General features: G+C 38.5%; 1 protein-coding gene across 1 annotated transcript in view; it reads right to left on the bottom strand.

The window, feature by feature from the left end:
* Positions 1 to 24,914, bottom strand: part of LOC311435742 (uncharacterized protein) — a 100,469-nt gene that overhangs the window by 27,554 nt on the left and 48,001 nt on the right. Inside the window, exons 3-4 of the mRNA XM_084517126.1 lie at positions 7,502 to 7,542; positions 286 to 336 (exon numbers count right to left, since the gene is read on the bottom strand). Of these exons, the coding sequence (XP_084373252.1) occupies positions 286 to 336; positions 7,502 to 7,542 (92 nt within the window). The remainder of the gene's footprint in view (positions 1 to 285; positions 337 to 7,501; positions 7,543 to 24,914) is intronic.

Here is a 24,914-nt window from a genome sequence, read left to right as displayed (position 1 = left end):
CAATGTACAATGCATCTTCACATATCTTATAGATACAAAACTAGCTGTAGCGCTACAGGATACAATAAATACTTTTGATTCAAGATTTTGAATCTTTCTCCACAACTATTCAGGACTGGCAACACTGCAGAAAATTTATCTTCTATTAGCTTCTATTAGCAAGAATTACCTTTAATTAGTGGAAGTGTACCTTGTAGGAAAAAAAAAAAAAAAAAAAAAGACCAAGAGAAGTAATGGAAATGAAAACTATCTTGCAATTTATTTTGGCTATAAGCATAAAGTTACCTGAAGGAATCCTTGCACATGTGTTCTGTATTATTTTCATACAATATGCACCTGTTTAGCAAAAAAAAAAAAAAAAAAAAAAAAAGAAAAAAAAGAAACACATTTATTGTTAGTTAACAAACCAGACTGACTTTTTGCCCTTCTACTTAACAGAAACAGACAAGCTGAATTCCCCAAAATGGTTCATGCAAGTTTCAAGGCAATAAAATGTACTGTTTTATCTTTTAAAACACCTGAGATCTGAATTCACCCCAAACTCTTTCACAGTAGTACAGAAACCCAAGGGCTGGCCTAGGTAGTAGGCGATCTTCATTTGTTTCCAGAACCTCCTTATTAGTAAGCATAGGCTGTGGAAATCTTTCTTTTTCTGTGCTGGGTTCCTTCCATGTGTTTGTTGTTGTTGCTGCTTGGTGTTGTATTTTTTTCATTTGAGACTCTGCAGATCTTTTTATTAGAAAGTCTGTGTCCACACAATTGTCTCCAGATCACCATAAAATGCCAGCAGACGCCTCCTCAGAGCACGTGCAGCTATCCTGTCTCAGCTTCTCCCCAGCTGTGCGGAATGTAGCTCCTTCATACCACGCTCACTTAGCCAGTACATCACAGAAGCTCCCTAGGTCTCTAAGTACACAAGCCTATTTGACCTAAATAAATACCCAATTCTGCCACCTTTAAGCAGACCGCAATTTTTTCCAACAAGTTTCTTTTCGCAGTATAGCAGCACTACGTTCAGTAAAGGTGGCAGAATCCAACCTAAAGAGGCTTGACCATGCACACCACAGATGGATGACAGCTTTGCTGGGAACTTCCTCTGAAATCTCTCTCCAAATTTAACATTCTCTGTATCTGAGCAATCAATGACTGATGAGTATAATGCCACCCTCATTTTTATCACCACCAATAAAGCCTACTATGAACAGAGCTTGTGCTGTGTTACAGACTTTCTAATTATTTGTTCAGCACTTCTCCAGTGCTTGAGATCTGTGTAACAAAGCAAAGACTGTGTATCCTAGAGCCAGTTGTTACAAGTTATCTGAAGTCACTAAAATTTTCTCCCTGGGGAGTTATACGTAAATATCAGATTCTACAGAAAAGGATGCAAAGTCCTAGCCCTTTCATGGGCTCTCTGCTTTGAATACTAGTTTGGCTATTGGGTTGAAAATTTCAGCTACCAAGAAAACACACACATTTAAAAATAAGTAATTAGTATTTTGTCTACCTTACTAATATATTGTAGATTTTTATTTAAACATCATAAAGTAAGCCAGACTTCATGGAGCAGTACAGAGCTCTTTACTCACATGTGTAACAAAACAGACTCACAAATGATTATATCAATTATAACAAAAATCCTACACCCTATTAATTTCAGATAGGAAATATAGCACTAAAGGAAGATAACATCTCCTACTGCAATTCCTTTGCCTGAGGACTGTAGGTACCCCCTCCCACCCAGAAAAAAAAAAAAAAAAAAAAAAAAACAGTTACACCCTTTTCATTTTGTTACCTAGCACTCACTCACTTTGCAAATTTATAGTTTTCCTTATCCCTTTTAATTCTATCTTTTGTTTTTCCAAACATTAACAAGAGTTTCTTACTGGTACATAGAGTTTTTGTTACAGGTGTGGTGGTATCAGTATGCCATAGAAAGCACAGAGTTATGAAAGCACATATTGCACACACAGAGCAAAGACAACATAGATTTGCTTCATCTCTGGCCCTAAGGCTTCCATGACCTTTTTCCAGTCTTGTTTCTGTCAGAATCACACTGCTTCACCAAATATACTCACTATTGCAACAGACTTTCTCTTGAACAGTAAGCATTTAGGATGTTTCATGGAGATGGCTAGGGGCTTTCTAACGAGAATGAACATTTTTGAGAAATCATAACATCATTATTACAACAAATAATCTTTGCCACGAACTTCAGAAGACTCAGGACTAAGCCCTCTCTCTATATATGTTGTCGTTTTAATGATGTGTATCACGGAGAGGAGATTTTGCTAAGCAGCCAATGAAAATCGTATGCCAGTCCAGTTTTAGCCAAGACTTTTCCCAAATTTGCACAAAATTTAACTCAAAATTTGATTTTCTGTGGAGAAAATAAATCAGGTAGGTTTAGGTTTAGGTTTCACTGGAAAAGTTACTCTCAACTTTGGTATGTCACTGTTTGCTTAAAAAACATTCTTTCTGAATTCCACCACACTTTTTTTTCCCCCTCTAAAGAGTTTTAGGTCATTCTTGCTAGAGACAAGTGGATTTAATCAAGCTGTAGAACTACTTTGATGGTCCGGAGTGTATTTTACTGGGTCATGGATTTGCTGCCTATAACATTTGCTTAAGGAGCATGTCATCACATCTCAAATGATAACAGTACTGTCATTTGAGCACTTTTATCAGGCTTTGCTGTCCTGGCATGCAATGAACCATGAAACTTGTTACATACACTTTTAAATTATTACTGGGGCAAGTGAATGAAGTCAAATTTGTATTTTGCGGTGCTTTTCTGTTTTTCTGGCTGCTAGTTCTGGGAAGTTTCAGGCTATGGTGGCTGGCAGTAGAGCTTGCATGTCAGTTTTCTTTTCACTATAGTATGTGTGCTTATGTGTGAGGCTTGGTGTTTCCATGGTATGTTATTTTTTTATTATTTTTTTATTATTTTTTTTTTTAGGTTTGCTTCTTTGGTTTTTGTACTGTGAGCAGATGGATCCTTAATAAGACTGGGTTCTGCCATCATGTGAAGATGCAAGACCCACAGTAAAACAGATGAGGTACGGGTAGCAAATAAAAATGTTAGTTACCTGTGGTACCCCCTGTACTGAGCAACTTTGACTTGTGCCTAAAAGACTAATGAATGTGTCTACAAACTCAGAAATAATCTATTCAGAGTACAATGCCACCCCATCCCAAGGTTGTCTTTAACTGACAAAATATCTTCTAGTTTCTTTTCCTAAGAGTATTCTGAGAATCCAGCAGAATAAGGAAGTAGGGTTTATTCTGAATAAAACATCAAACTATATTTACACAAAGTGAAAGAGGTAGAGCATCTCTCACTCTAGGGCAGCTAAATTATTTAAAAGGGAGGAGAGGAGAGCAAGGATCATAACCGAAGTACGTGCCTTATCAAAATTGTCAGGGCTTTTACATTCCATTTCCTTGTGATAAGCCCCTTGTGCTGAGCTGGTATTCGGAAGTGAGCCCAAAGGGCTGACTGATAAGTTTACATAAGGAAGGAAATAATCAATTTAGGGCTGTTACTGAATGAGCTCTTATCATGTTCATTTCCTCACTATTGCTTCTCAAGCTAAATATTACATGTTCAGGAGCAACTTCAAAAGACTTACCATTCTAGCCTCTACATTTTATTAAGGAAAACTGTTTCAATAGCATGAAGCATTTACTTGCACCACAAACGGTACAGTTCACACATTGACAAACTCTCACTTTAAGACACTACTATGCTGAAGGAAGCAAGACATTCTTGCAGGGAGGCTACATGTTTCCAGCCTACTGTTTAGTATTTCATGCACAAAAATAAGATTTTAAAAAGCAGGACACTCATTTCCCTTTCCACCTCTATGAGCTTCCTCCTCTTTCTGTAATGTATTTTCTCTAACTGCTTTAGTCTACATTTTCTCCAAGAAGTGTGGTTTTTAAGACCTTGATGACAAAAGCATGATTTGTGGGTGTACATGACTTGTCATACTAAAATTAAAAAACGTGGCTCTTACTTTGAGTCGACGTTAAACTGTTAAAAAAAAAAAAAAAAAAAAAAAAAAAGCATCTGGTAAGTGACCCACTATAGCCCCTTTGTCTACAGTAGCTTTGCAGGGTTCCTGAGAGGTTCATTGAGAGCAGAATTGTTTCCACAGGATCAAAATACAGTTGCTGGGAGAGGGTGGGGAGGGAGAGTCCCAACTTAAAAAGAATGCAGGTAGCAATTAATAGATTTTGGCAAACTGGTTGTATCATGATTTGGTACTCAGATGTAATGCACCTACAGATTTAATACAGTACAGCTGTCAAATGACATTATACAAGGATAATATTTGTTTCTGCGTACTTGATCTGGCTCATACCTTGGTCACAGTCAGTACTGAGCAGGATTTACCTAGGTCTTAGCTGGGATATTTATTTTTCCACAAACACAGATTACATTTATATTCTAACATGCTTACGACTGGACTGTGCCCAATGATTAAAAAAATAAATTAATTAATTAAAATGAGATGCTGTAACATTGTCAATGCTATAAAACATTCTTTGCACCACTTGCTCTAGCAAGTGCTGTGGAATAAGCCAGTTGTGGCCAATTCCCTGTGCCAATGAATTTGACAATGATACCATGAACAAGCTGCAACTAAGAAAAAGGTCAGAAAACTGTGCCTTGGAATGTTGTCTGCAGTGCATTCACATTTAGAACCAAAATATGCAGTTTAACAGTCCATTTGAAATGAGGGGAAATAATAATAATAACAATAATAATCATAATAATAATAAAGTGCTGAAATCTTGAAAATGCAAGCAGAGAATTGGGTTGGGTTTTGGGGAAGGGGGTTGTATGTTTGTTTGAAGTCTCAGGTTAAATTAGGGACTAAGTGATGATTGGCTTTTAGGATACACATAGGGTGTAATCCACAGAAAGCCAAAGTGAGGAAAATCTCTAGCAAGATACGGCAAAGACTATACCTAACCCTTCTCCATTGAAGCACATCAGCTATTTGTTACCTGAAAATTACTGGGTGTAGATCTGGTTAAGAACTTAGTTGCCACCTGATAGTCATTGGCTTGAAAACCACAGTGAGAAAGATAAAGTTCTCTTCTCTTTCTGGTCAACGTGGATATAAGAAACTCATCATTGATTCTTCCTTAGACTACTGCACTGCTTCCAAAGCTGGAGCCTGTTTTCATGTTCATGAGGAACTGCAAACAACACAGAAAGCAACGGACTTGGTATTTAGTAGAGCAAGTAACTAGGAAGAGCCTTCCATGAGTCTGTCCTCTGACTTCTAAAGGATACAGGTTGTAAGAGATGACCTCTCAGAATACAATCCTCAACCTTCTAACTTTTGTTAGGCCTCTGTGGAAGTGTAGTAATACAGTGGTTTTGATCCAAGCTCATGCTCAGACAGGAGCTCAATATATAGCAAAATAGAAATTCTGGCAGGTCCTCTTCCCTGAGGGACCTTCATTCTGGAATTTACTTCTTCCCCTGATCCAGCACAGCCTGGATTTTTAGACCATCAGGGCGCTTCGTAACATTCATCCATTCCACTGTGAGCAGCCTCCTTCCCAAAGCTGCCATTATCAACAGTTGCCCTGCTCAAGTTACAGCACTGTTGGATCCAGGTATTTCATTCTAGCACATTTGTAATTTACAGGGGTAGATTTATTTATGGAGTGGACCACTTCCCTCCCGGAAAGGTTATATACTTTTCACCACCTATAATGAATATATAGTTTAATGAATTCATCAAGAGCCTGATCCAAAGACCTTGAAATGAAGGGGCATCTGTTCAACAGTTTGCTGCCTCAAGAAAATGCAGAACACTCAGCTTGGATTTTATATAACACAAAAGATGATGCATTCACATTTAACAGCCAATTTTAAGGAAGAAATTTAATGCTTCTCTCCTTGGGCCCCATGATGTATGCAGTCTCTGGATCTCAGCTAGGCTTTGATCCAAAACTCTTGCCCTAACTCTTCAAGGTACAAATACTGCTGTACAGAAATTGTTTGATATGGATGTCCTCTAAACCTTTTCCCAGAAAACTCTCAAATAAAACAGGCATTGTACTTCAGTAAGCAGTCCTATACTTCTGAAGGATGGCTGACATTAATTTACAGAGGGCAACAAAGCGGTCCAAGAGTCATCGGGTGCTAAAGAGATAGGCAGATCTTTCCTGCTGTCCAGCACATTCAGTAATATGAGAAGATCACTGAAACAACATGGTAATGAGTAACCAATTGTTTTGAGCAAGACTTCCCTTGGTACTATGTCCGTACACTTTATAAATCATTGACAGGTTTGCTATGCAAGTGGTCCCTGTATAATATATCCCTTGTATAATCTGAACATTGTTTTCTCCACGCTCAGTTGATCTTTCCACTACAATTTGTTGCAGGTCTAATAGCTACTTAAATCATTTCTGGCATCTAAAAGCATAGGCCAGATCTAAAAGCACAAACCAAAATTCACAGGCTTATCTGCAAAAGTCAGGCACCCACAGCTGAGTGTGCAAAAATCTGCATAAGGCTTCTGACATTGTCAGTGCAGTGTGCTCAGAACCTCCAGAGCAAGTTTATTCTAGTAAGTATCTAGCTCCAGTTCCTTATGTCTCAATTCAGGGAATCACAATTGGAAATTCTGGCCCAAGGGCTGGGACACTCAAAAGAGGGTTGAAATTCTGTATTGAGTAAAATCTGTCTGAATTATTGGATGAGATTACAATTCTGTGCAGTGACAAGAACTCTGCATGGCCCAGTATTCAGGTATTCACACTTCTCTAGCAGCTGACCTCGATTTGAAATCTCAGCACTTACTGCCTACCCAGTCTCTTAGAAAACATGGAGACTCTGTCAGGGACCCCAAATGATCACTGTCTTTTCTGAGTCATCAAAGGTCAGATTGCTAGCAGCTGATTCATGGAAATGGAAGCATGAAAATGGTAACAAAGTAGAAAAAAATGGAAAAAGACACCCCGTTACAGAAATTACCCCATACAGAAAACATTTTTGAGTGCAATGAAACAAAGGTTCTTTACTACATTAATCTCCTGTGTAGCACAAGGAGTTTGATCTTGTAAGGAAGGGAAGGGACTTGGTTTGATTACCTCCACCAGCTTTAATAAGTACAGCAAAGCTTGATCTAAAAGTCACTAGTAACACTATGTACGTGGCATAAATCATCACTGGTCTACACGTGTTTCATTTCCATCTTACACAGGAGTGCTAGATGGGTCGTTTAACCTTTTGGATTCAGTTTGTCTATGTAAAAGGGCTATTAATATTCACTTTCCTCTGGAGGATATTCTTGTTATTGTTTTTCCTGTTACAGTTGGTCATTATTACTAAACCAGAAAACTTTCATATCAGTAACACGAGCTTATGTCACCTGCTTAGGATTGCTGGGCTGCCACTATACTTGTAGTTAATCATAAAATGGGTTGGCTTTTTTGTCTTTACTGTCTAATGAGAAACTAAATATATACTTACTCTGGGCTGATAACACTGGATACTGCGTGCACTTGCAGACCCTAGAAACAGAAAGTTTAGTCAGATGGCAATGGATTTCTGCAAAATACTCTGGATTTACACCAGGAGGAATGAAATTGAACTGAACGTTTATTAAATTGGTCTGTGTTTTGCAATCACAGGCTTACTAGTCTACTACCAAAATTTGACCTAAAAGGCAGAATTACCAGTGCCAAAAATTGTATTCTGGCCAAAATAAATATTTTACTTTCAGTAAATAAATTTTCTCTTTCCTGCCTAAGACTAATGTTGAATTACAGCTGAAAAGCTCAGAAGCCTTCTGCTTCCAATATAAGCTACTAATGAACATAAGGAACATTCTGCACCACAGTCCAAGAGCCAGCAGGATCTTCCAGTAAGAGTCTAGGAACTCCACAGAAGCATGATCTAATGGAAAAAAAAATATGACCAAACATAATCCCCGGTAGTAATGTTGCTTATATCTGTCGTTTTCAAGAATCATTTTTACTGGTGTAACATTAGCTAATCCTTGGAGTTCTCAAGTCTGCCTACAAAAGTATTAACAAAAAGGTTTTAGAAAAACAGCTCAAGGCTCTGCATAAAATTACAGATGATAGCTTTTGTTTTATTGTTACTATTACTCATTTATTGGAAAAACGAGAGCACTTCATTTGCATCAGTAATTTGCTCTTCAGTGTAATTTGATAAATAAACACACCGGAGAAGAACACACAACAAAATGAAGATGAAGATGGTCAACTTGGAAATTTTTAACTTCATCATAAAACTGATATCCCCAGAGCAAATCAATACTGGAATGTCTACCAGCCCTTTAAGGCCTCTTTTCTTGTATTCTCATTTTTCAGTATGCAGTAATCTGTGTAATTTGAAGTACTAAGTTAGGCATCTGCATTCTCAATGTTAACAATGCAATTCAGGAGGTCACTCCAACCATGCTCTTAAGGCCCATATTCAGATTCCCTCCACCTAAGAGTACCATTACAGCTGCAAGAGGCAGTTATGCAGATCACTCATGGTGCGGCAGGAAATTGGTCACAGCATGGTGTACATTTCTCCTTGTTATCATTATTTTCATTCACAGAAACAATTTAATAACCAGCAGAGGAAGAAACCGCCATAAGCATTAGGTTGTTTTGCCTAGTATCCTGGCTCTGAGCATTGAATTTCTGTCACTAGCTGATATGATAGCATTAGCAAGTAATAATACTAATATGATAAACATATCCAGAAGATTGAATAAATACAATGTCTACCGTAACTGCTCCTTGACTTTCATTTTGTCTTTTTCTCACTTGTATTATGGCACACTACTGATTGCTTTCCTGTATGAGTCACATCACAAATTATATCATTTATTCTTTCAGGTTGTTCAGCTGATACCATAAACCATGGACAGCAAAGCTTGCCTGACACCTTAATGTAATCAAAAGTGCCCAGTGGTACAATTGTCTGCCTGTTGACTGCTCTGCCTATAGGGCATTTAAAGCAAAGAAAACCAGTGTGTTTGACTGCATTTTTTGCTTCATTTCTACTCTTCTCATCCCTCCATACCTCTATACCTGACGCTTTCTCCAACTTTCTCTTGCTTACCTTTCCACTGCCAGTGTAACCTCTGCGTACTTCCCTTTCCTTCCTGCTCAGTTTCCAGTGATAAATGGATCCATTCTGTTCCTAAGCCTGAAACTGAAATTATGACCATAAAACCCTGTAAAAATCATTGAAGCTCTTTTAGGTATGTAGTTTAGGTATTCTGCAGGTTTTAACCAACAACCATAACAACATCAAGTGCCTGCAAAAATGCAGAGTCCAAGTGAGCATGCAGATCTAATCAAAAATGCAACTAAATCAAACAGAAACAACAGAAAATGTACGAGAATAGATTGAAACATCAACTATGCATCACCCTCTCCCCCTTATCAGCCTCATCCAGTACACAGATCTGGGTCATAAAAACATTTGGTAAACTTTATTTTGAACCAGTTAGCTCATCAGCTTTTTATTGCATTTATTTATTTAATATAACTGCAAAATTTCATATTTTTAAATTCAATGAGTTGTAAACATTAATTCAAATGTTTCAGATTAGCTTCCCCCCCCCCCTTTTTTTTTTTTTTTTTTTTTTTAAGAAGTTTTGTGTTGCTAAGGCAGAAGATATATAGAACTGCCTTCAGTAAATCATCCTGGTATAATAAGATTAATTTGTCCTAAGGAAGCCAGGTTATAAGAACATTTTTCAGAAGTACATATACAGTTTCCATGCATTATAATTCTGGGTTGCACTACTTTTTTTTTTTTTTCTTATTTGTCCTTAAACAAAATGCTTGTATGCAAGTTGTTTTTGCACTGCTTCTGCATACAATTCTTTACACATTTTTATGCGACTAACAACATTTTGCAAATTATCAAGTATTATTCCATCACACAATGAAGTTGGTGAAAACCTTTTTTTTTTCCAAAATGCGGGCTGCGTTTACATTGCTTGGTTCTAACATATTTTATATGTCAAAAGCCATTAAAAATCCTATAAAAAATTATGTTCAACAAGACTCCACAACAATTAGCTGATACAAAAATCAGGAGTTAAGATTATTTTTTTTTAAATGAAGTCAATCTTAATCAGTTGTTGTGCTGTCTGCTTCAAGAAATTCAGTTTGAAATATAATGCCTTTCAAGGCTGTATTTTAGAAATATTTTCCCACAATTTCCGAATGATGAAAGAAGTGGCCACATAAAAAAGTATTCTTCTCCGACTGTTCACGTACTGCATGTTACAGCATGACCTCTACTTTCACTGTTCACTCTTTATTCTGCAAATAATAGATAATTATACAGTATATAAAACTATAATCATTGTTAATTTGTCATTTTCAAAGAGTATTTGGAAAACAGAGCTACCTGTGCAATATATTTGGTATTACACAACTTCTGTTTAAGAAGAATATGTGGAAACTTTTATTATTCTGGAAAAAAAAAAATGCAAAAGTAAAGTGTCCATTTCTAAGCCTGACAGAGGAGAAACTCCCTTCCTAACCCATGCTTCATAAATACACCATAAACATCCCTCTTTGTTTCAGTGCTTGTATACTTCCACTACTATTTTGTGGAGCGATTTCACATGTGACATTTCTGGTTTTGTCCATGTGACTCACAAAATGAGCAAAATTACCAGAAATCAACAACCTAGCTATTTAGAATTGTTGTCCCTGAGCAGTTTTTCTGCCTCTGCATATGCTATCACAAAACCTAGGAACAACAACACTGCTGTGGGTTAGGAAGTGTTTACCACCATGCTTGCAAGCTTCAGTTGTGAGGCTGTGATAGACGAGTCTTCAAACTGCAGACTGTGTCAGGGACAGCCCAAGGAGTTGACCTAATTCAACTGTGATGAGCAAAACAGGAGCGAGGAAGTAGGGAAGTGAAGCAAGCTGCTATGTCTAGTAATCAAAGGATGTTGTTGCTTTCAGCTCACAAGCTGTGGCACACAAAATGACACAAGAAAGTCATTTTCCTGTTTGCACTGGGAGAGATGCTAGAAGCAAAGAGCCCCAAGCCCTGCTTGATGATATCCAAGCATCTCTGACAAGTTTTAAAGAATGACAGAAAAGTGAGAAATCAGGGTCTTGATTTTTCATGTATTTAAGGTCTGACTTTTGTTAACAAAAACGTAGAACAGAAATGGTGTTGCTCTATTTTATTGTTTGTTTGTTTGTTAAATCAGATTCTGAATCAATACTTGCACCGTTCCAGCAAAATGCCACTGGACTTCAGTTCAGGAAAAAGAAAATACCAAAATGCTGATAAGTAGTGCCTCCAAGTGTCTATTAAAAGTCCTATGTTTTATATATGTCATTATATATTACTGACATTTTATATAGTTTCATTCACTGGAATAATGGCATTATCCATTCACTTCTTGCTTGTCTTTCAGAAAGTGAAAGGCATAATTCTAATGCCTTTAATAACTTTTTTGAAATAACAACCATTGGTTTATTTTGTACCTGGAGGAATAAGCTGAAACGCCTGCCATTGCCTGTATTTATGGTTTACATTCAGCTCTTGAAATGTGGTTCCAAACTACCAAACCCACAACAGCTGGTTTCAGAAACTAGCATTTCATATTGTTCAGTATCAAGCATTAAAGCACATTAGAGTATGGAAGGAATGCCATGAATGAACCAGGTTCCTAGAGTCCCAGGAGATTTGTTTCAATTTCTAATCAAACTGGTTCCCAGACTTAATTCAATCAGCCTTTATTTTTCCTACATGTTGGCAGGAAAAGGACTTTTTTTTTCCAGAAGCAATTACTGTAAATATAAATGGCTAAGCACTCAAGCAGTATATTAACAATTCTAAATCCTTTTCTTCTGCTGTTGATCATAAAAAAAAAAAAAAAAAAAAAAAAAAAAAAAAAAAAACTTCCAAGCAATCATAATGTCTCTCTTTATGGCATAAAATGAATAAAGAAAGGCCAACTGGGCTAGAATGACTAACTTTTTCATACTTATACAGATTGAAGGTGACCTCTTTCAATGTTTCAGACTCTCTTTATATCTTTAGAAATAACTGGAGACTATTTACAGCTTATCTTATGGTGATGATCTTTTCAAGTGCATCAGCTATATTAAAAGTGAAGGAAGATGATAAAGGAGGGGGAATGAAAAGAACTGATACTGTGTTACCACCCCTATTTTCTTCAACCTTACTTGGAAGAAATTTGTCCAGTTAGAGGATAGTGACTTCCCATATTACAATCAACAAGGAAACCGACTGCCTAAATAATGCTGACTTTCACTGCTAAAAGCGGCGTATAACTGCTTTAAATGTTAATCATGTGGTGACATGACATTCTTAAGTGTTGAAAAGACAGCAGCCCATGATAATGGAAAGTGACACACTGCAAAGAGAACCTATTTGCAGCTGGCAAAAGCATTAGGTTTGAATAATGGACTTCCCAGATAAACCAGCAGAGACAACTGGAGTTATATAAATACATATATGTACACAAAAAGAATGGGATTGAAAAATCACAGGATATAGTTTAATTTTAAATCAGTGCAGAAGCTGGTTTCTAGTTCTTGAACTGCCAATAAACTATACTAACCACATAACTATGACCACAGCTGGTACCATAGAAGATCTGTTCAGCTCTGGAGACAAACTTGTCACCAATCTCTGGCAGAGAAAAGGAGAAAGGTTACCAAAAGGCAGCAGTTTTCCATTCCCAGCACCTCTGCAGAGAACCCTCTGCTTTGCACCACACAGCATTTTGGTACATTTGCTTGGGTTACATTTCCCCTTGTTATCATTTCCATGGGCATGGGAAGCCTCAGAAGAACACCACACACTTTTAGCCATGCACAGTGCAAAGTGGCAGTAAGAGCCTTTTTACAGAAAATTTCCCAATCATCTTAGTTTAAAGGCTTATACTTAGAGGATAATAATAATAATAATAATAAAAGTCCCTTCTTCATAATTCACATTAAAATAATATTGACTTTATAATGCAAAACCACACAGGAAAGAAATATGGAGACGACATAAGAAAAGACAGGCCTTATCCCTTTTGGGACCTCATCTGGTGTTGAAAAGATAGCAGAAAGGCAGTTCTCAGCTTTCCTTTCCCTTTTTAAACTCAGAGCATCCTTATATCACTTCAGCACAGCTTTTAGTTTAAAGAATAATCCTACAGTGTTTTTACAGCCAATGAAAAGACTAAATACAAGTGTGCTAAACAGACTAAAAAAGATCTGAGGAAGATATCATCAGGGGAAAAAAAAAAAAAGAAAGAAAGAAAAAAAAAAGCATGACATTTACTCTACAATTTTTGCTTCAATGGCACAGTTTCATTATATTTTATGAAAACACCCATCCTTCTAAGATTTTTTAAAAACTTTTAAAGATTTATTTTGCTAATTTATTAGCAGGTATCTACACTGATTTTCTTTCCTTACATGAAAAAGGGTTATGATGTTCATCTCAGCTTCATTTAATAAAAGTCTTCCTTCTGGTAGCTCAAAGTGTTGGGACGTTACCTAATGCCTAAATGCCAAAGAAGAGAGATTTAATTTGCAGGTATTACTGGGATTTACTCATGTTTCCTTCTCGTTTACTCAAGCAAACTTCTGTAGTATTTCCTTATTCCACATTCTCATTCTGTTTTATCATCGTAAAGTCAACTCGTCACATTTGAAGCAGAACACTTAGTTATTTATGTGATTTTTTTAAAATGCTTAATTAGATGTTTTAACAATGCCTAATTGTTAGGCAATAATTTACAGTCAGGATTGATTACAAAGGAAGCTCCTAGATCACAAAGGCCCCAGTGCTTTTGAATGGCTTCTCTGCGATTTTGTCCATGCATGCTGCTGTATGCATAAAGGCTGACATCACTCATCTGCATTATTGTGCTGTACATTCATCAAAGTACTGATTAGAATCTAAAAGTTCTCAAATAGCAGTAGGATTTAGTAATTTGTAATCAGATACATAAGAGCGAACAAAAGGAAGTAGCAGGGCTTTCAAAGGGAGTTTGTGACCTTCTTGTGTAGGTTCTGGAATAACTTTCCCTGTTGATTTTAAATTGTACCTGAATGGCAATATTAACCAAGCAGCTAGACAGATATTACAGGTGAGGGAAAGTTTTCCAGTCAAATATCCAATGTGTAATTACACTGTAATATTTTACCGTGTATTTAGGAATATTAGTACATGAGAAGGAAGAAAGACATGAGCAGCTTGGTATGGTGAGACTGTCAGGTTCTCAGTTTGTTGTGGCTAACATTTTTAGCGGTGATTTTCTCATACCATGAGGGCATGCTGCTGCATTGCTGCCGTGTTTTTTAATTAATTTTAGGCTATGAAAGCTTTTCATTGAGCAATAACAAGAACCACAGTGAACATGTGTGGGATACTATGTGAAAAATGTAATGCTAGCCAACATTATACATCTGCAGTGTGCATGAACCCTCTCTCTCTGAGGACATGTAGAAGGTTGCAAGCTACATCATGATAGGAAGCAAGCCAAACATTTTATTTTTATTTCCATCAAAAAGAAACCTATTTCAACGGGGTATTTGTCTCCCTTTAGACCCAGTCTTCTATCTGCATAAAACGTCAATAAATCATTCCATACTTGACTATTCAAGCACAGAGCACATCCCAAGGAAAGTTTACAGTTTCAAGTCAAGACATCTTTGTCAATGACCTCAAGGCTCTCACGGATCCCAGGTGGAACACAGCTCACTAGTTCAGTTCTCACTTTCAGCCTCCTAGGCAATACCTGTTATTTCCAGAGTGTTATTAACTTACTGCTCTGCTTACAAAACGCAGATATGTTTAGACAACAGGCAGGGGTCTTTACTCCCACCCAGAGAAGCCTGCATATCTCTTTTGAAGCCATCAATAGCATATTTGGGCACAGATACTCAGGTATCACCTCCTGCAGCAAGATCCCAGTCACAACACAAATCTGCACGAGCCCCTGGACTTTCCATCCCACATGGAGGCCTGCTGGGACCCCACTCAGCAGCACGGGGCTGTTTCAGACCGCTCAACATTGCCTTCAGCTGCAACATCCTCCCAAGGGCTGTTGCAGCAGCTGGGGCTTGCCAGAGTTCACAAATGGTTTAAGAATCCCTCCCGCCTTGCCTCGGCGATATCCCAGGCATGCTCCCCCCATGAAAAGCAGAGCCAGGGGGAGCTGGGAGCCAGGCTCCTGCAGCTCAGCAGTGCCGAGGAATTCCCTCCTGCACCATTGGTGCAAAGGCAATGGATGCAAGCCAGGGGTCTGGCTTGGAAACTGCTTATTTTAGATAGCAGTTCCCCCCCTGCACTCCGCTTCTGTTAAGTAAAAAATTACCAGGTGTTAGCTAGCATCTAACTAAAAGTGACAAGGAACACTTGGAAGCATTTCCTTCAACTGACTGGATACCATGCACTCTTCCGAAGTTCTGAAATTTAGTTTCAAGCAGTTTTCCTCAAAATGCATAAACATCTATTACTGCAGCTTAAGGGACGGAACATTCCTGCTTACTCCAGGAACACAGTTACTTGTCTGCACATAGCTGAATTCTGGCAACACAACTGATTTCATCTATTTACAAAAATTTAGTTCACACTGTGTTAAAACAGATCATTTCAGTAGGTCAGAGAGAATAAGAATTTAAAAATCTAGAAGAAAGGTCCCGGACAGGGGCTGTCTGAATCTGCTGTTGTTTTTTGCTGCAGCCTTGTTTTTCAGAGCTCTGCCAGCACCAGCAGCTTCTGCTCACAGAGAGATCAGAAAATTATTATTTTTTGTCCATGATTATAAAGAAAGTGGTTCCCTCTCTCTAGCCCATTCTCTGTCTTGTTTCATTGTCAGTAAAACTTCACTGATAGCAAGCAGACTGAAAGGGGTGCAAATGAATGTTGATATTGCCCTGCTACTTTATTTCCTGAAATCCAGCCAAAATCATCGCATCTCATATATCCCGAATAAAATCATAAATCCTTCCCCATGGGGAGCAGGGTGTTCCCCTTGAAAGTTGGCCTATGATTGCAAACCACTTCGGGAACATAGGCCAGGTTTCTACAGCTTGCTCTGAAACTGAAACTGGGGCATGCCTAAGTTTTTTGTAATACATAACTGTTGTTTCCATTGCTCTGAAAATTTGCATATTTCTTAAATAAATTTCCTCTCTGGATTTATATATATACTTAAAATGTTGATAGCTGAGCTGCCAGATGCTATAGATAGTCCCAGCTCAACTGGACATACAGAATCTATTCTGCCTTACGCAAGGGGAGGATGTGACTGTACGTGCATAATTTCAGACCCATTTTTATATGCAATGTTACTTATGCTGAAAAGTTGTTGGATATTACTTGAGTCTGACCTTTATGATATATTAATATGCTTTTGCCTTATTTTGCAAAGAGTTTTATGTGCAATCTTCACCATATAGACAACTATATGAATGTGCATAATTTCCCATACGTCTATCAAATGTCACACGTTACTGTCTTCTAAGTGTATTGCTCACATTACAGGATAGCACCACAGCCTAAGTACCTAAGCCAGTATTTTCCATGACCATACTCTAAGCATCCTGATTTTGCCTTCACATGCCCACCATGTCCATCACTATACCCAGGTTTTCATGAGAGCTTCCAGTACACTCACTTCTCTTTCAATCTAACCTTCTTAATATAGATGGCACGTGAAAAGCAAAAATAATATTTTGTACTTCCTTAACATGGTGAGTAGTGACAGAGTAATATAATTTAAACTCCCTAAGCTTCTGTTTCAGACAATAAATAGACTGTCTCCCTACAGTCTCAGTGCAAAGAACATATTTTTCTCACAATTTTCATTATTAATCTTCTCCTAGATGGTATAGCAAACAGTAGATCTATATGTTCATGAAAATAAATTTCAAGAGGAAGAACACTTTGGTAAAACATCCTTAGGCATTGGAGTACTCTTGAGGGAAATCGCATAAATCAATATTTTTCTCTATATACATGAACTGTTCTCAAAAAATCAAGAAATGGCCACTCTATTGAAATCCTGTTAATTATCCTCATATAGCATCTGAAAGCAATGATCTGTCATAGCCCAGAAAATAACTGAAGCCCAATAAATAAGCAGTTCTTGCCAATAGACAGAATGATTTTCTAAAACCTTTACTTGCTGTTTTTTGACTGGTTTTGTACAGCAGGTTCATTAAGTTATTAAACCCTTTCTGTGAGTTAAAGATATTCTGGTGTTCCTGACACCAACTGGCACTAGGTGCACACCAAGAAATTCCCATCTCTTTAACTAAGAATACCTCTGTTTCCTTTTCAGTTCACATTGCAAAATCAGCAGCAACAGCATGTCATTCTGGGTCCATATTCATCAATGATTTGTGCCAGGAGCTCATTCAGGTTCAAAACTGCCATGGTTTGTCTTAAAGTAAGGGGACTTTGTTCTCTTTCATGCTTTGCCTTCTTTTTTTCTTTTTTTTTTTTTCCCCCTCTTCATTAACAGGATGTGAAGCAAAATGCTAAAGCACTGTAAAATCCAGTTTATTATAATTCAAAAATACCAAAGCCAGTAGTAACTATCTTCAATGCTAGGACCCTGAAGTTGTTACAGTATTGCACAGGAATAGATTTACCAGGTTTAGTATCAGGAAATTGCAAAAGTGGTTTAAAGTCACTGTGCTCCAAACCCCAAAGCTCCACCAGATGCAGGAAGGTCAGACTCAAATTATTTGGCCTATTTCAGTGCTCCTAAGTGCCCTGGAAGACAACCTTTCCTGCTCAGGATTTTCCAGCTTCTGTCATGGGACTAAATTAAACAAACATCAGCCAGCCACCCTCTGACCTTAGCATACATCTCTAATGATCGCATTATTTGTCCATCCATAAAGTGAACAAGTCTAAGGCCTCAGTTGTCATAGTAACTTGGATAAGGTGTCAAAGAGAAAACTGAAAAACTGATGTTATACAGGCACCAAACAGTTTTTCTGAGAAGCAAGTCTCCTTCTAAATGGAACAATCTGAAGAACACCACAGCCCTCTGCTATACTTTGCCTTTCATGCTCTCTACTGTTACAAAATATTCACTCCTACAACAAACTTCTCAAAAGACAGTTTTCCAATATAATTTAGGGGGTCTCCTGGACTCATACGTATCAAGAACTGCTAGCCTAATTCAATTACAATATTTGATATCCTTTAGGAACTCAGGAGAGCCAAAAATTGGGTCAAAGTAGAGGAGAAAGAGAGGAGGAGGAGGAGGAGGAGGAGGAGGAGGAGGAGGAGGAGGAGGAGGAGGAGGAGGAGGAGGAGGAGGAGGAGGAGGAGGAGGAGGAGGAGGAGGAGGAGGAGGAGGAGGAGAGAGTGTGGCCGTCATGGCTATGGACAGAAGAAGAAGGAGCAGTCACTGCAGAAGTTCAAAGTCTTTTCCCACTTGAGTTTCAAAACGAAGTTGCAATTCATTAATTCCTGTGTCACAGAACCCCATAATCATTTGCAACCACCATCAATGGTTTCTGCCTATGAAAATTCCTCTAAAAGCTCATTTTGTGTTTTGAGATGGAAATGGATATCACTGATTCCTCTTCCTTTCATAAGTCTCCTCTTGCTGAACACTTCACCTCTGAATAATTCTAATAGATTTAAAAAAAAAAAAAAAAAAAAGAAAATTCAAGTCCTCCTCACAGACAACATCAAATCAACCTTTTAGGCTTGTTTTGGGAATGATTAGTTCTTCACAAACTACCTACTCAGGTCCTCCTTCCTCTTTTCAAGAGGCATTGGCGCATCTCTAGTTGGCATCTAAGACAGCTAGAAAAAAGCCAGCATGTAACTTTTTCTGTGACTGAGCACAATTAAAAGCATCAAGGCTTTGCCAAAAACAGAAGAGAACAGTCATTGTGAGACCTTAAACACATGCACTGAAATGAAAGCTCAGAAAGTGTTGTTGCAGATTTTTTATTAAATTCCAGGTTATGTTTCTTTGCTTAAATTGGGAAGGCCTAGCCCTTGACCTCTCCTCATTTTTCCCAGCTGCCCAAAGGCAGTGCACTGCTCAATGACTGTGGTAATCCACCATTGTAGCAAAATGGGATGTCTGGTTTTAGAAGTATTTTACACCCTCTCTTTTCCTGGCTCTCTCTACTTGCAACATCTCTGTGGTGAATTTCTGAGTTGTACGGACTGGTGGTTTTATTGCTTCCTAGCCATAAATGAAGAAGCCAAGTCAATTTTTTAAACCTTTTATCTGTAAAACAGTGTCACAAATTATAAGTTTTTGTTTGTTTGTTTGTTTGTTTTACTTTATTTATAAGGGAAATTAAAATCTTTTGCCCTAAACATAGTCTTTTGCTGTGGAAATACAACAGTTGCATGTCAGGGCCATCTTGTGCTGGCCACATGAGCTCTGCAGCATGAAAGCAAAGGTTACTTGCTTTTGCTGAATTATGGCAAAACTGCCAACAGAATAAAATCACCTTAGCACTGGTGTGCAAATAACTTGTAATAAAGCAATTGATTAGAAGAGTACAAGAGTAACTGTGGATGGTGAACAATGCACTGAGCTTTAAGGGAAGTGCCATGGCTGTGTTTGGCCTTCAAGCTACACATTCTGCACACATCAACAACAGGTAAGAAACTAGCACATTAGATTCACATGCTAAAACTGCAGACCTTTGGGACCAAAACTCTCTCTTATTATTTGTTAACGTTACCAAGCACAAAAGGTCAGTTCTCAAACATTAATTCCAAATAGAATAATATTGCACTAATGATGTGTTGTTGCCTTACCACAGCTCATCTGATGACAAGACAAAAAATCATTGCATACTACCTGGTTGAGGACAAGCTAATGGTTATGTACTCTTCATAGCCTGACCTGGCTTGAGCTTCACGTGTAGAAAAGCCTATGAGGAGTTCCCTCACAGAAAGGTGACAGATTTGTGCTGTGCGAGAACATGGGTTCTCTGGGCAGATGCCAAGAACCATTCTCATTTTGGAAGCAACAGATAACAGTCCACAGGGAAGAACTGTATTGTTGCTAGCTGTTATGTACAGAAACCATCCTTGAGGAGCGAGGAAATGAGATGGGAAAGGGGTAAAAGAGAGGAGGAGGATACCAAGAGAGGCAAACTGGTGCTCTTCCAGAGGAATGCGAGTCAGCATTGCCTCCTGTTAAGGTCTGTGGATTATTTACCACAGCCTAGCTAGCCCTTAAACAACAAGAGAGCCTTGAAGTAGACACATGATGAATTTTCTCTCTCGAGTGGACTACTTGAGCTACACTCTAGTGGTTTTTGAAACAAGAAGAGATACTCCAGCAAAGAACAGTGTAAACCATATCTTAAATTTAAATATTTATATTTTCTATATATTGTACTTGAAATTCAGGCTGCATATAAGCCACAGATTTTTGAGAGAAATGAAATAGTTATCATAGTTCGGAAATAATGACACAGAATTTAGCAAGCATCGAAGAGCTGCTTCATACTATTAAATCTTGTCTTTAAAAGAAAACTGCATGTCAGTGACTGACACAGATTATAATACTTAGGCTTAAGGGGAAATGAGATGATAGGGCTCTTATATTAATTCTTAAGTGGATCTGCAGCCAAGTACTCTAAGGAAAAACACAGTAAGTCAACTCAGCATCTGCAAGATCAATATAATTCCTTAAGAGGAAAAAGTTCTGTGTTTAACTTATTTTTCTCCCACAGGGGACTGTGTCAGACTGTTGCAGGAAGCAGTAAATTGCAGAGTTTGTGGACTCTGTTCAGGCACAACAAGAAATCATTGTAACTCAAGTGATGAAGTCAAAACTACAGGAATCCAGTGGAAACTATTTTTCATGCTCTGAATTGCAGCTAGAGTTGTGGCTTTAAACTGTGTCAAATAAATGGCACTGCTTGAGACCCAGATCTGCATAGCTTTAAGTACCAAGCTGAATCCAGCTCTTACAGTTTTTAATGAGTCCAAGAATAAAAATCACTTTTCTTGGGACTAATTTGTTTCCACGGAGTATTTCATGACTCCAGGAAAGCTCCTTTCTTTCTCAACAAGAGAGACCTAATCCCAAGCAGCTGCTGAATTCACATTCGATTAGTGTGGGTATGGCAAAGCACTTAACCCACTCTCAATTCTTACACAGTTCCTCGCAGTGCTTTGTGTCCACCCCAAAAAGATTCCAGTTCACTAGACTGAATTCCAGATTCTGAGTTTCAGTTTACCAGGGATGCAGGACAGGCCTGAGGCATGAGACCTGTTACACAACACGAAACTGTGTGAAGGTAAAAAAGAAACCTGGACTTGAGTGCTGATCAAGAAGATACCATAACCAAGTGGTATTTAGGCTGGACTTCAGTCCTGGGAGCCAAGTGCATGTAAACAACTTGTTCAATCAAGAGTTTCGTTTGTCCTGGCCAACATTACAGTGGCTCAAACTTCCAGTTTCACTTCTAAGAGTTTTTCAAGAGTGCTGCTGCTACTTTTCAGGCCTTTATCTAGAGGCTTGCACCCATGTTTCCCTCACCTCTTCCCAGTGGCTGCAAAATCTCAGTGGCTGCAAAATCCTTCCCTCTCTAGAAAGATCAATAACTTTTCTAAAGAAAAACAGTCCATCATTCATTTCTACTGCATGTTTGGAAAACAGCTGACACCATCCATAGAACAAGGGGTCCCTGCCCTTCTAAGCTTCCCATTGGAAGAATTAAAAACTCTACAGACTCTAGTGGCAGACACTTCACAAGCGATGTTCAGCAATAGTAACAACAATACTTTAAACTGTGAAATAAAGACTAGATTGAATAATGTGAGTTTTAGGATACAAATTCCTTAGAATTAGTAACTATAACTGGTTGTAATGGGATGTAATAAGCCACAAAGATTTTTTCCCACCTTCTCTTGGAAGCTGGTTTTGATGGGCAAGGCTCTACATAGCATTGCACATGCCAACATGTGCTTTATTAGTGCTACGAAATCTTCGTACTTGTTTCTAACTTTGAGGAAGAACCTGAGATAAAATGTGAATATGAAAAGCATTTCCATTACTTTACTTAAATTATATCCTAACCAGGTCATACAAGCAATAGTTCTGGTTTGGAGAACTTGAAAATCCAGAGGAAAGCAGAGAACTGATTCCAGTTAAACTAAATTTGAATCTTCAATTTCCCTTTGCATTATCAAACATAGGAAAAAATATGCCCCACACAAGTTTAATTTCCAGACCCATTCAGAAAATCCCATATTCACCTGTGGCAGACAGCACACACCCCTCAAATTCATACCTGCAAGCTATGAGAACCAGGAGGCCTGCTACATCAGTTTTGCACAGGTCACTTTCTGGCCAACAAAGTGATAGATGCAACCTTACAGTTAATAAGGGGCTGAACATTTCATCCCAGATCTATGCCTGTGACAGGGCTCTTTGTATGGCAGAAAGAATGGAAGAAGGAATACAACTTTCACAGTTACTCTCTGCAGAGCAGCCAAATGGGTATAAACTGCCAATGTCAAGTGAGGAATAGGAAGCGGAATGAAGATGATTCAGGGTCTAATTAGAGAGCGGACAAAACCTCTTTCTATTTTCCTTCCTCTACGTAGCTCTTCCCATCTGACTCAGAAGGGTGGGTGACCAGCCATTTAAGTACACCCAGACCACTGAGGATGTAGGTCACCTTGGGTCACAGACTGCTGGGCATCTTGTCGCAGCAATATGCACGGCTCTCATCTGCAGGAAGATCTCTCAGGGAGCCTTCCCAACCCCTTTCCGGATAATTTTCTGGTTGGAAGAACCAAGGCCCAGACCTTCCTCAAGGAAACAACTCTCATGATATACTTTTCCTTAGCTTACATGGAGGTATGGAGGACAGGGGCTTCTTTATGTAATATAAATAAAAATACCCACAGAAACTCAAGCACATCCCAGTGGCAGGAAAATGATTCTACTCTGACATTCTAATCTTTGACAAGCACAAGATAAGCACCCTTTTAACAATGTTTATTCTAATACATCCAATTTAGGACAGATCCTCTTGACTGATCCATTTTACAGTACACATGATGTGTATTTTGCCTGCTAACAGGTTTTAATTTATATTATTGAGTCATCCATCACATCCAGATTTGATGGGATAATCACAACACAGAACAGCCAGGAAAGAAAGCACCTGATGGACTTGGTCAAATGAAGGCTTTAGCCAACTTAGAGGAGAGTTAAGCAAAGTAAAAATAAAAAAAAAATAAAAAAAATAAAAATAAAAAAAAAGGTGGCCCCATGATTTCTCTCCCCATCTCAGGGAAAAAAGAAAACAAAAAAAAAAAAAAGAAAAAAAAAGGTTTCTAAGGCATTTACTTATGAATTCACATTGGAACAGAGTAAGGTAGAAGAAAATCAGACTCCAGATGACTTTGTGGATCATGCTTACAAGCCCATCCATTGAGGAGAGGAAGGGACTGAAGGGCCAAAGGTTATTGATGAGACTCTTGGGAGGCAGAGGAGCATTGGTGCTCAGCTACAGCCTCCCAAGAGTGCCTCAAAAGGTAGTCCTGCTCACCAACCCACGTGCCAGGTGGCACGTAGACACAGAGCAAAAAGAAAGGCCACACCACAAGCTGCAGGAGAAAAACAATAACGTCAGACAGGCACGAAAGCAAAAGAGTAATGAAACAATCCTGGTCATCACACCCACAACATCACGCTTCCCAAGGTTGTAGACTGGTAGCATGTTAACAAAGAGGAGTCTGAAGGACAGTAGTGAAGTCACTTTCTGCATGTTTAGAGATTTCCAAGCCTGCACATAGTTAAGAAGTGTTTGTTGGACAAATCAAGAGATCAACATGGCATTATAGACGGGATGGAGACATCACAATAGTGACTAATAGAGGGGAGAGGAAGGGCCTTCAGACTGAGGACAAGCAGATAGCAAAAAGATGCCAAGGGAAGGGGACTGTATTCGAAACATCGATGTAGGAGTGTAATCTTGGCAACCACACTCTGGGGGAGCTGCACAAGGGAGGGCTGCAGTTGTCATGGAAAAGACACAAGGAAGAGCCTAGTCAAATATTTTAGCTGGATAAAAACTGTCTTACCATTAAGTTAATATAAAACAGAGAATCTACAAAAGTTACAGCACAAACATAGGTCAAACTGAAGACTGAACTCAGATTACGGGTGACAGGTTGGACCATGGCAACATACACTGTGATCGAGAAAGGAAATACATTCCAACTTGGAACTGAGCAAATGCATCATTTCACCTCCCCTCCACCCCTCCCTGTTTTTGAAAGAGCTAGCATGGAGTACTTGATAGCTGCTGTGACAACTTCCTGGCATGATCTTTAGTCACAGATGAAGAATGTTGAGGTTTAACTAAACCATCTTCAGAGAAAAATTAAAAATAATGGTCAAAAAAGCCCTGAGGAATTAGTTAATTCAATAACTCTCCATCCAGTGTCGTGATTCTAGTGCTTGACATCTTAGTGCTACAGGAGGTCAAAGGCCTGAACACAACTGCTGTCTGCTTACACATGAATGTGGAAATCCTCCCTTTGCCATAACCTTAACTTCCTACTTCTTGCTGTGAAGCTAACTGACCTGGCCAGAAGACAAGAATTTCTCCCCATGAAAAACACTGAGGTTTTGGCATTTGCCATTCAGACAAAAATGAGGGATTTCAAAATATTTCACCACAGGGGAAAGAATGTCTGTGAGCTACTCCAAAGCAGCACTGAATGCACTTGTCTAGTGGTGATTCAAGTCTGCTCTTCTCAATTTCTGTAGCTGACTTTTCAAAGAAAGAGGGGAAAACATCCAAATCTTCCTTTTGGATTCAGCTGTTCTTCTGAATAAAATTAAAATAGGAGGCTGAATGTTTCATTCTCTGTTTATGAC

Source organism: Aythya ferina (assembly GCF_964211825.1).
Source record: "Aythya ferina genome assembly, chromosome: 4".
Lineage (NCBI taxonomy): Eukaryota > Metazoa > Chordata > Aves > Anseriformes > Anatidae > Aythya > Aythya ferina.
Note: the sequence above shows the minus strand (reverse complement) of the source record. Positions and strands in the feature narration are given on the sequence as shown.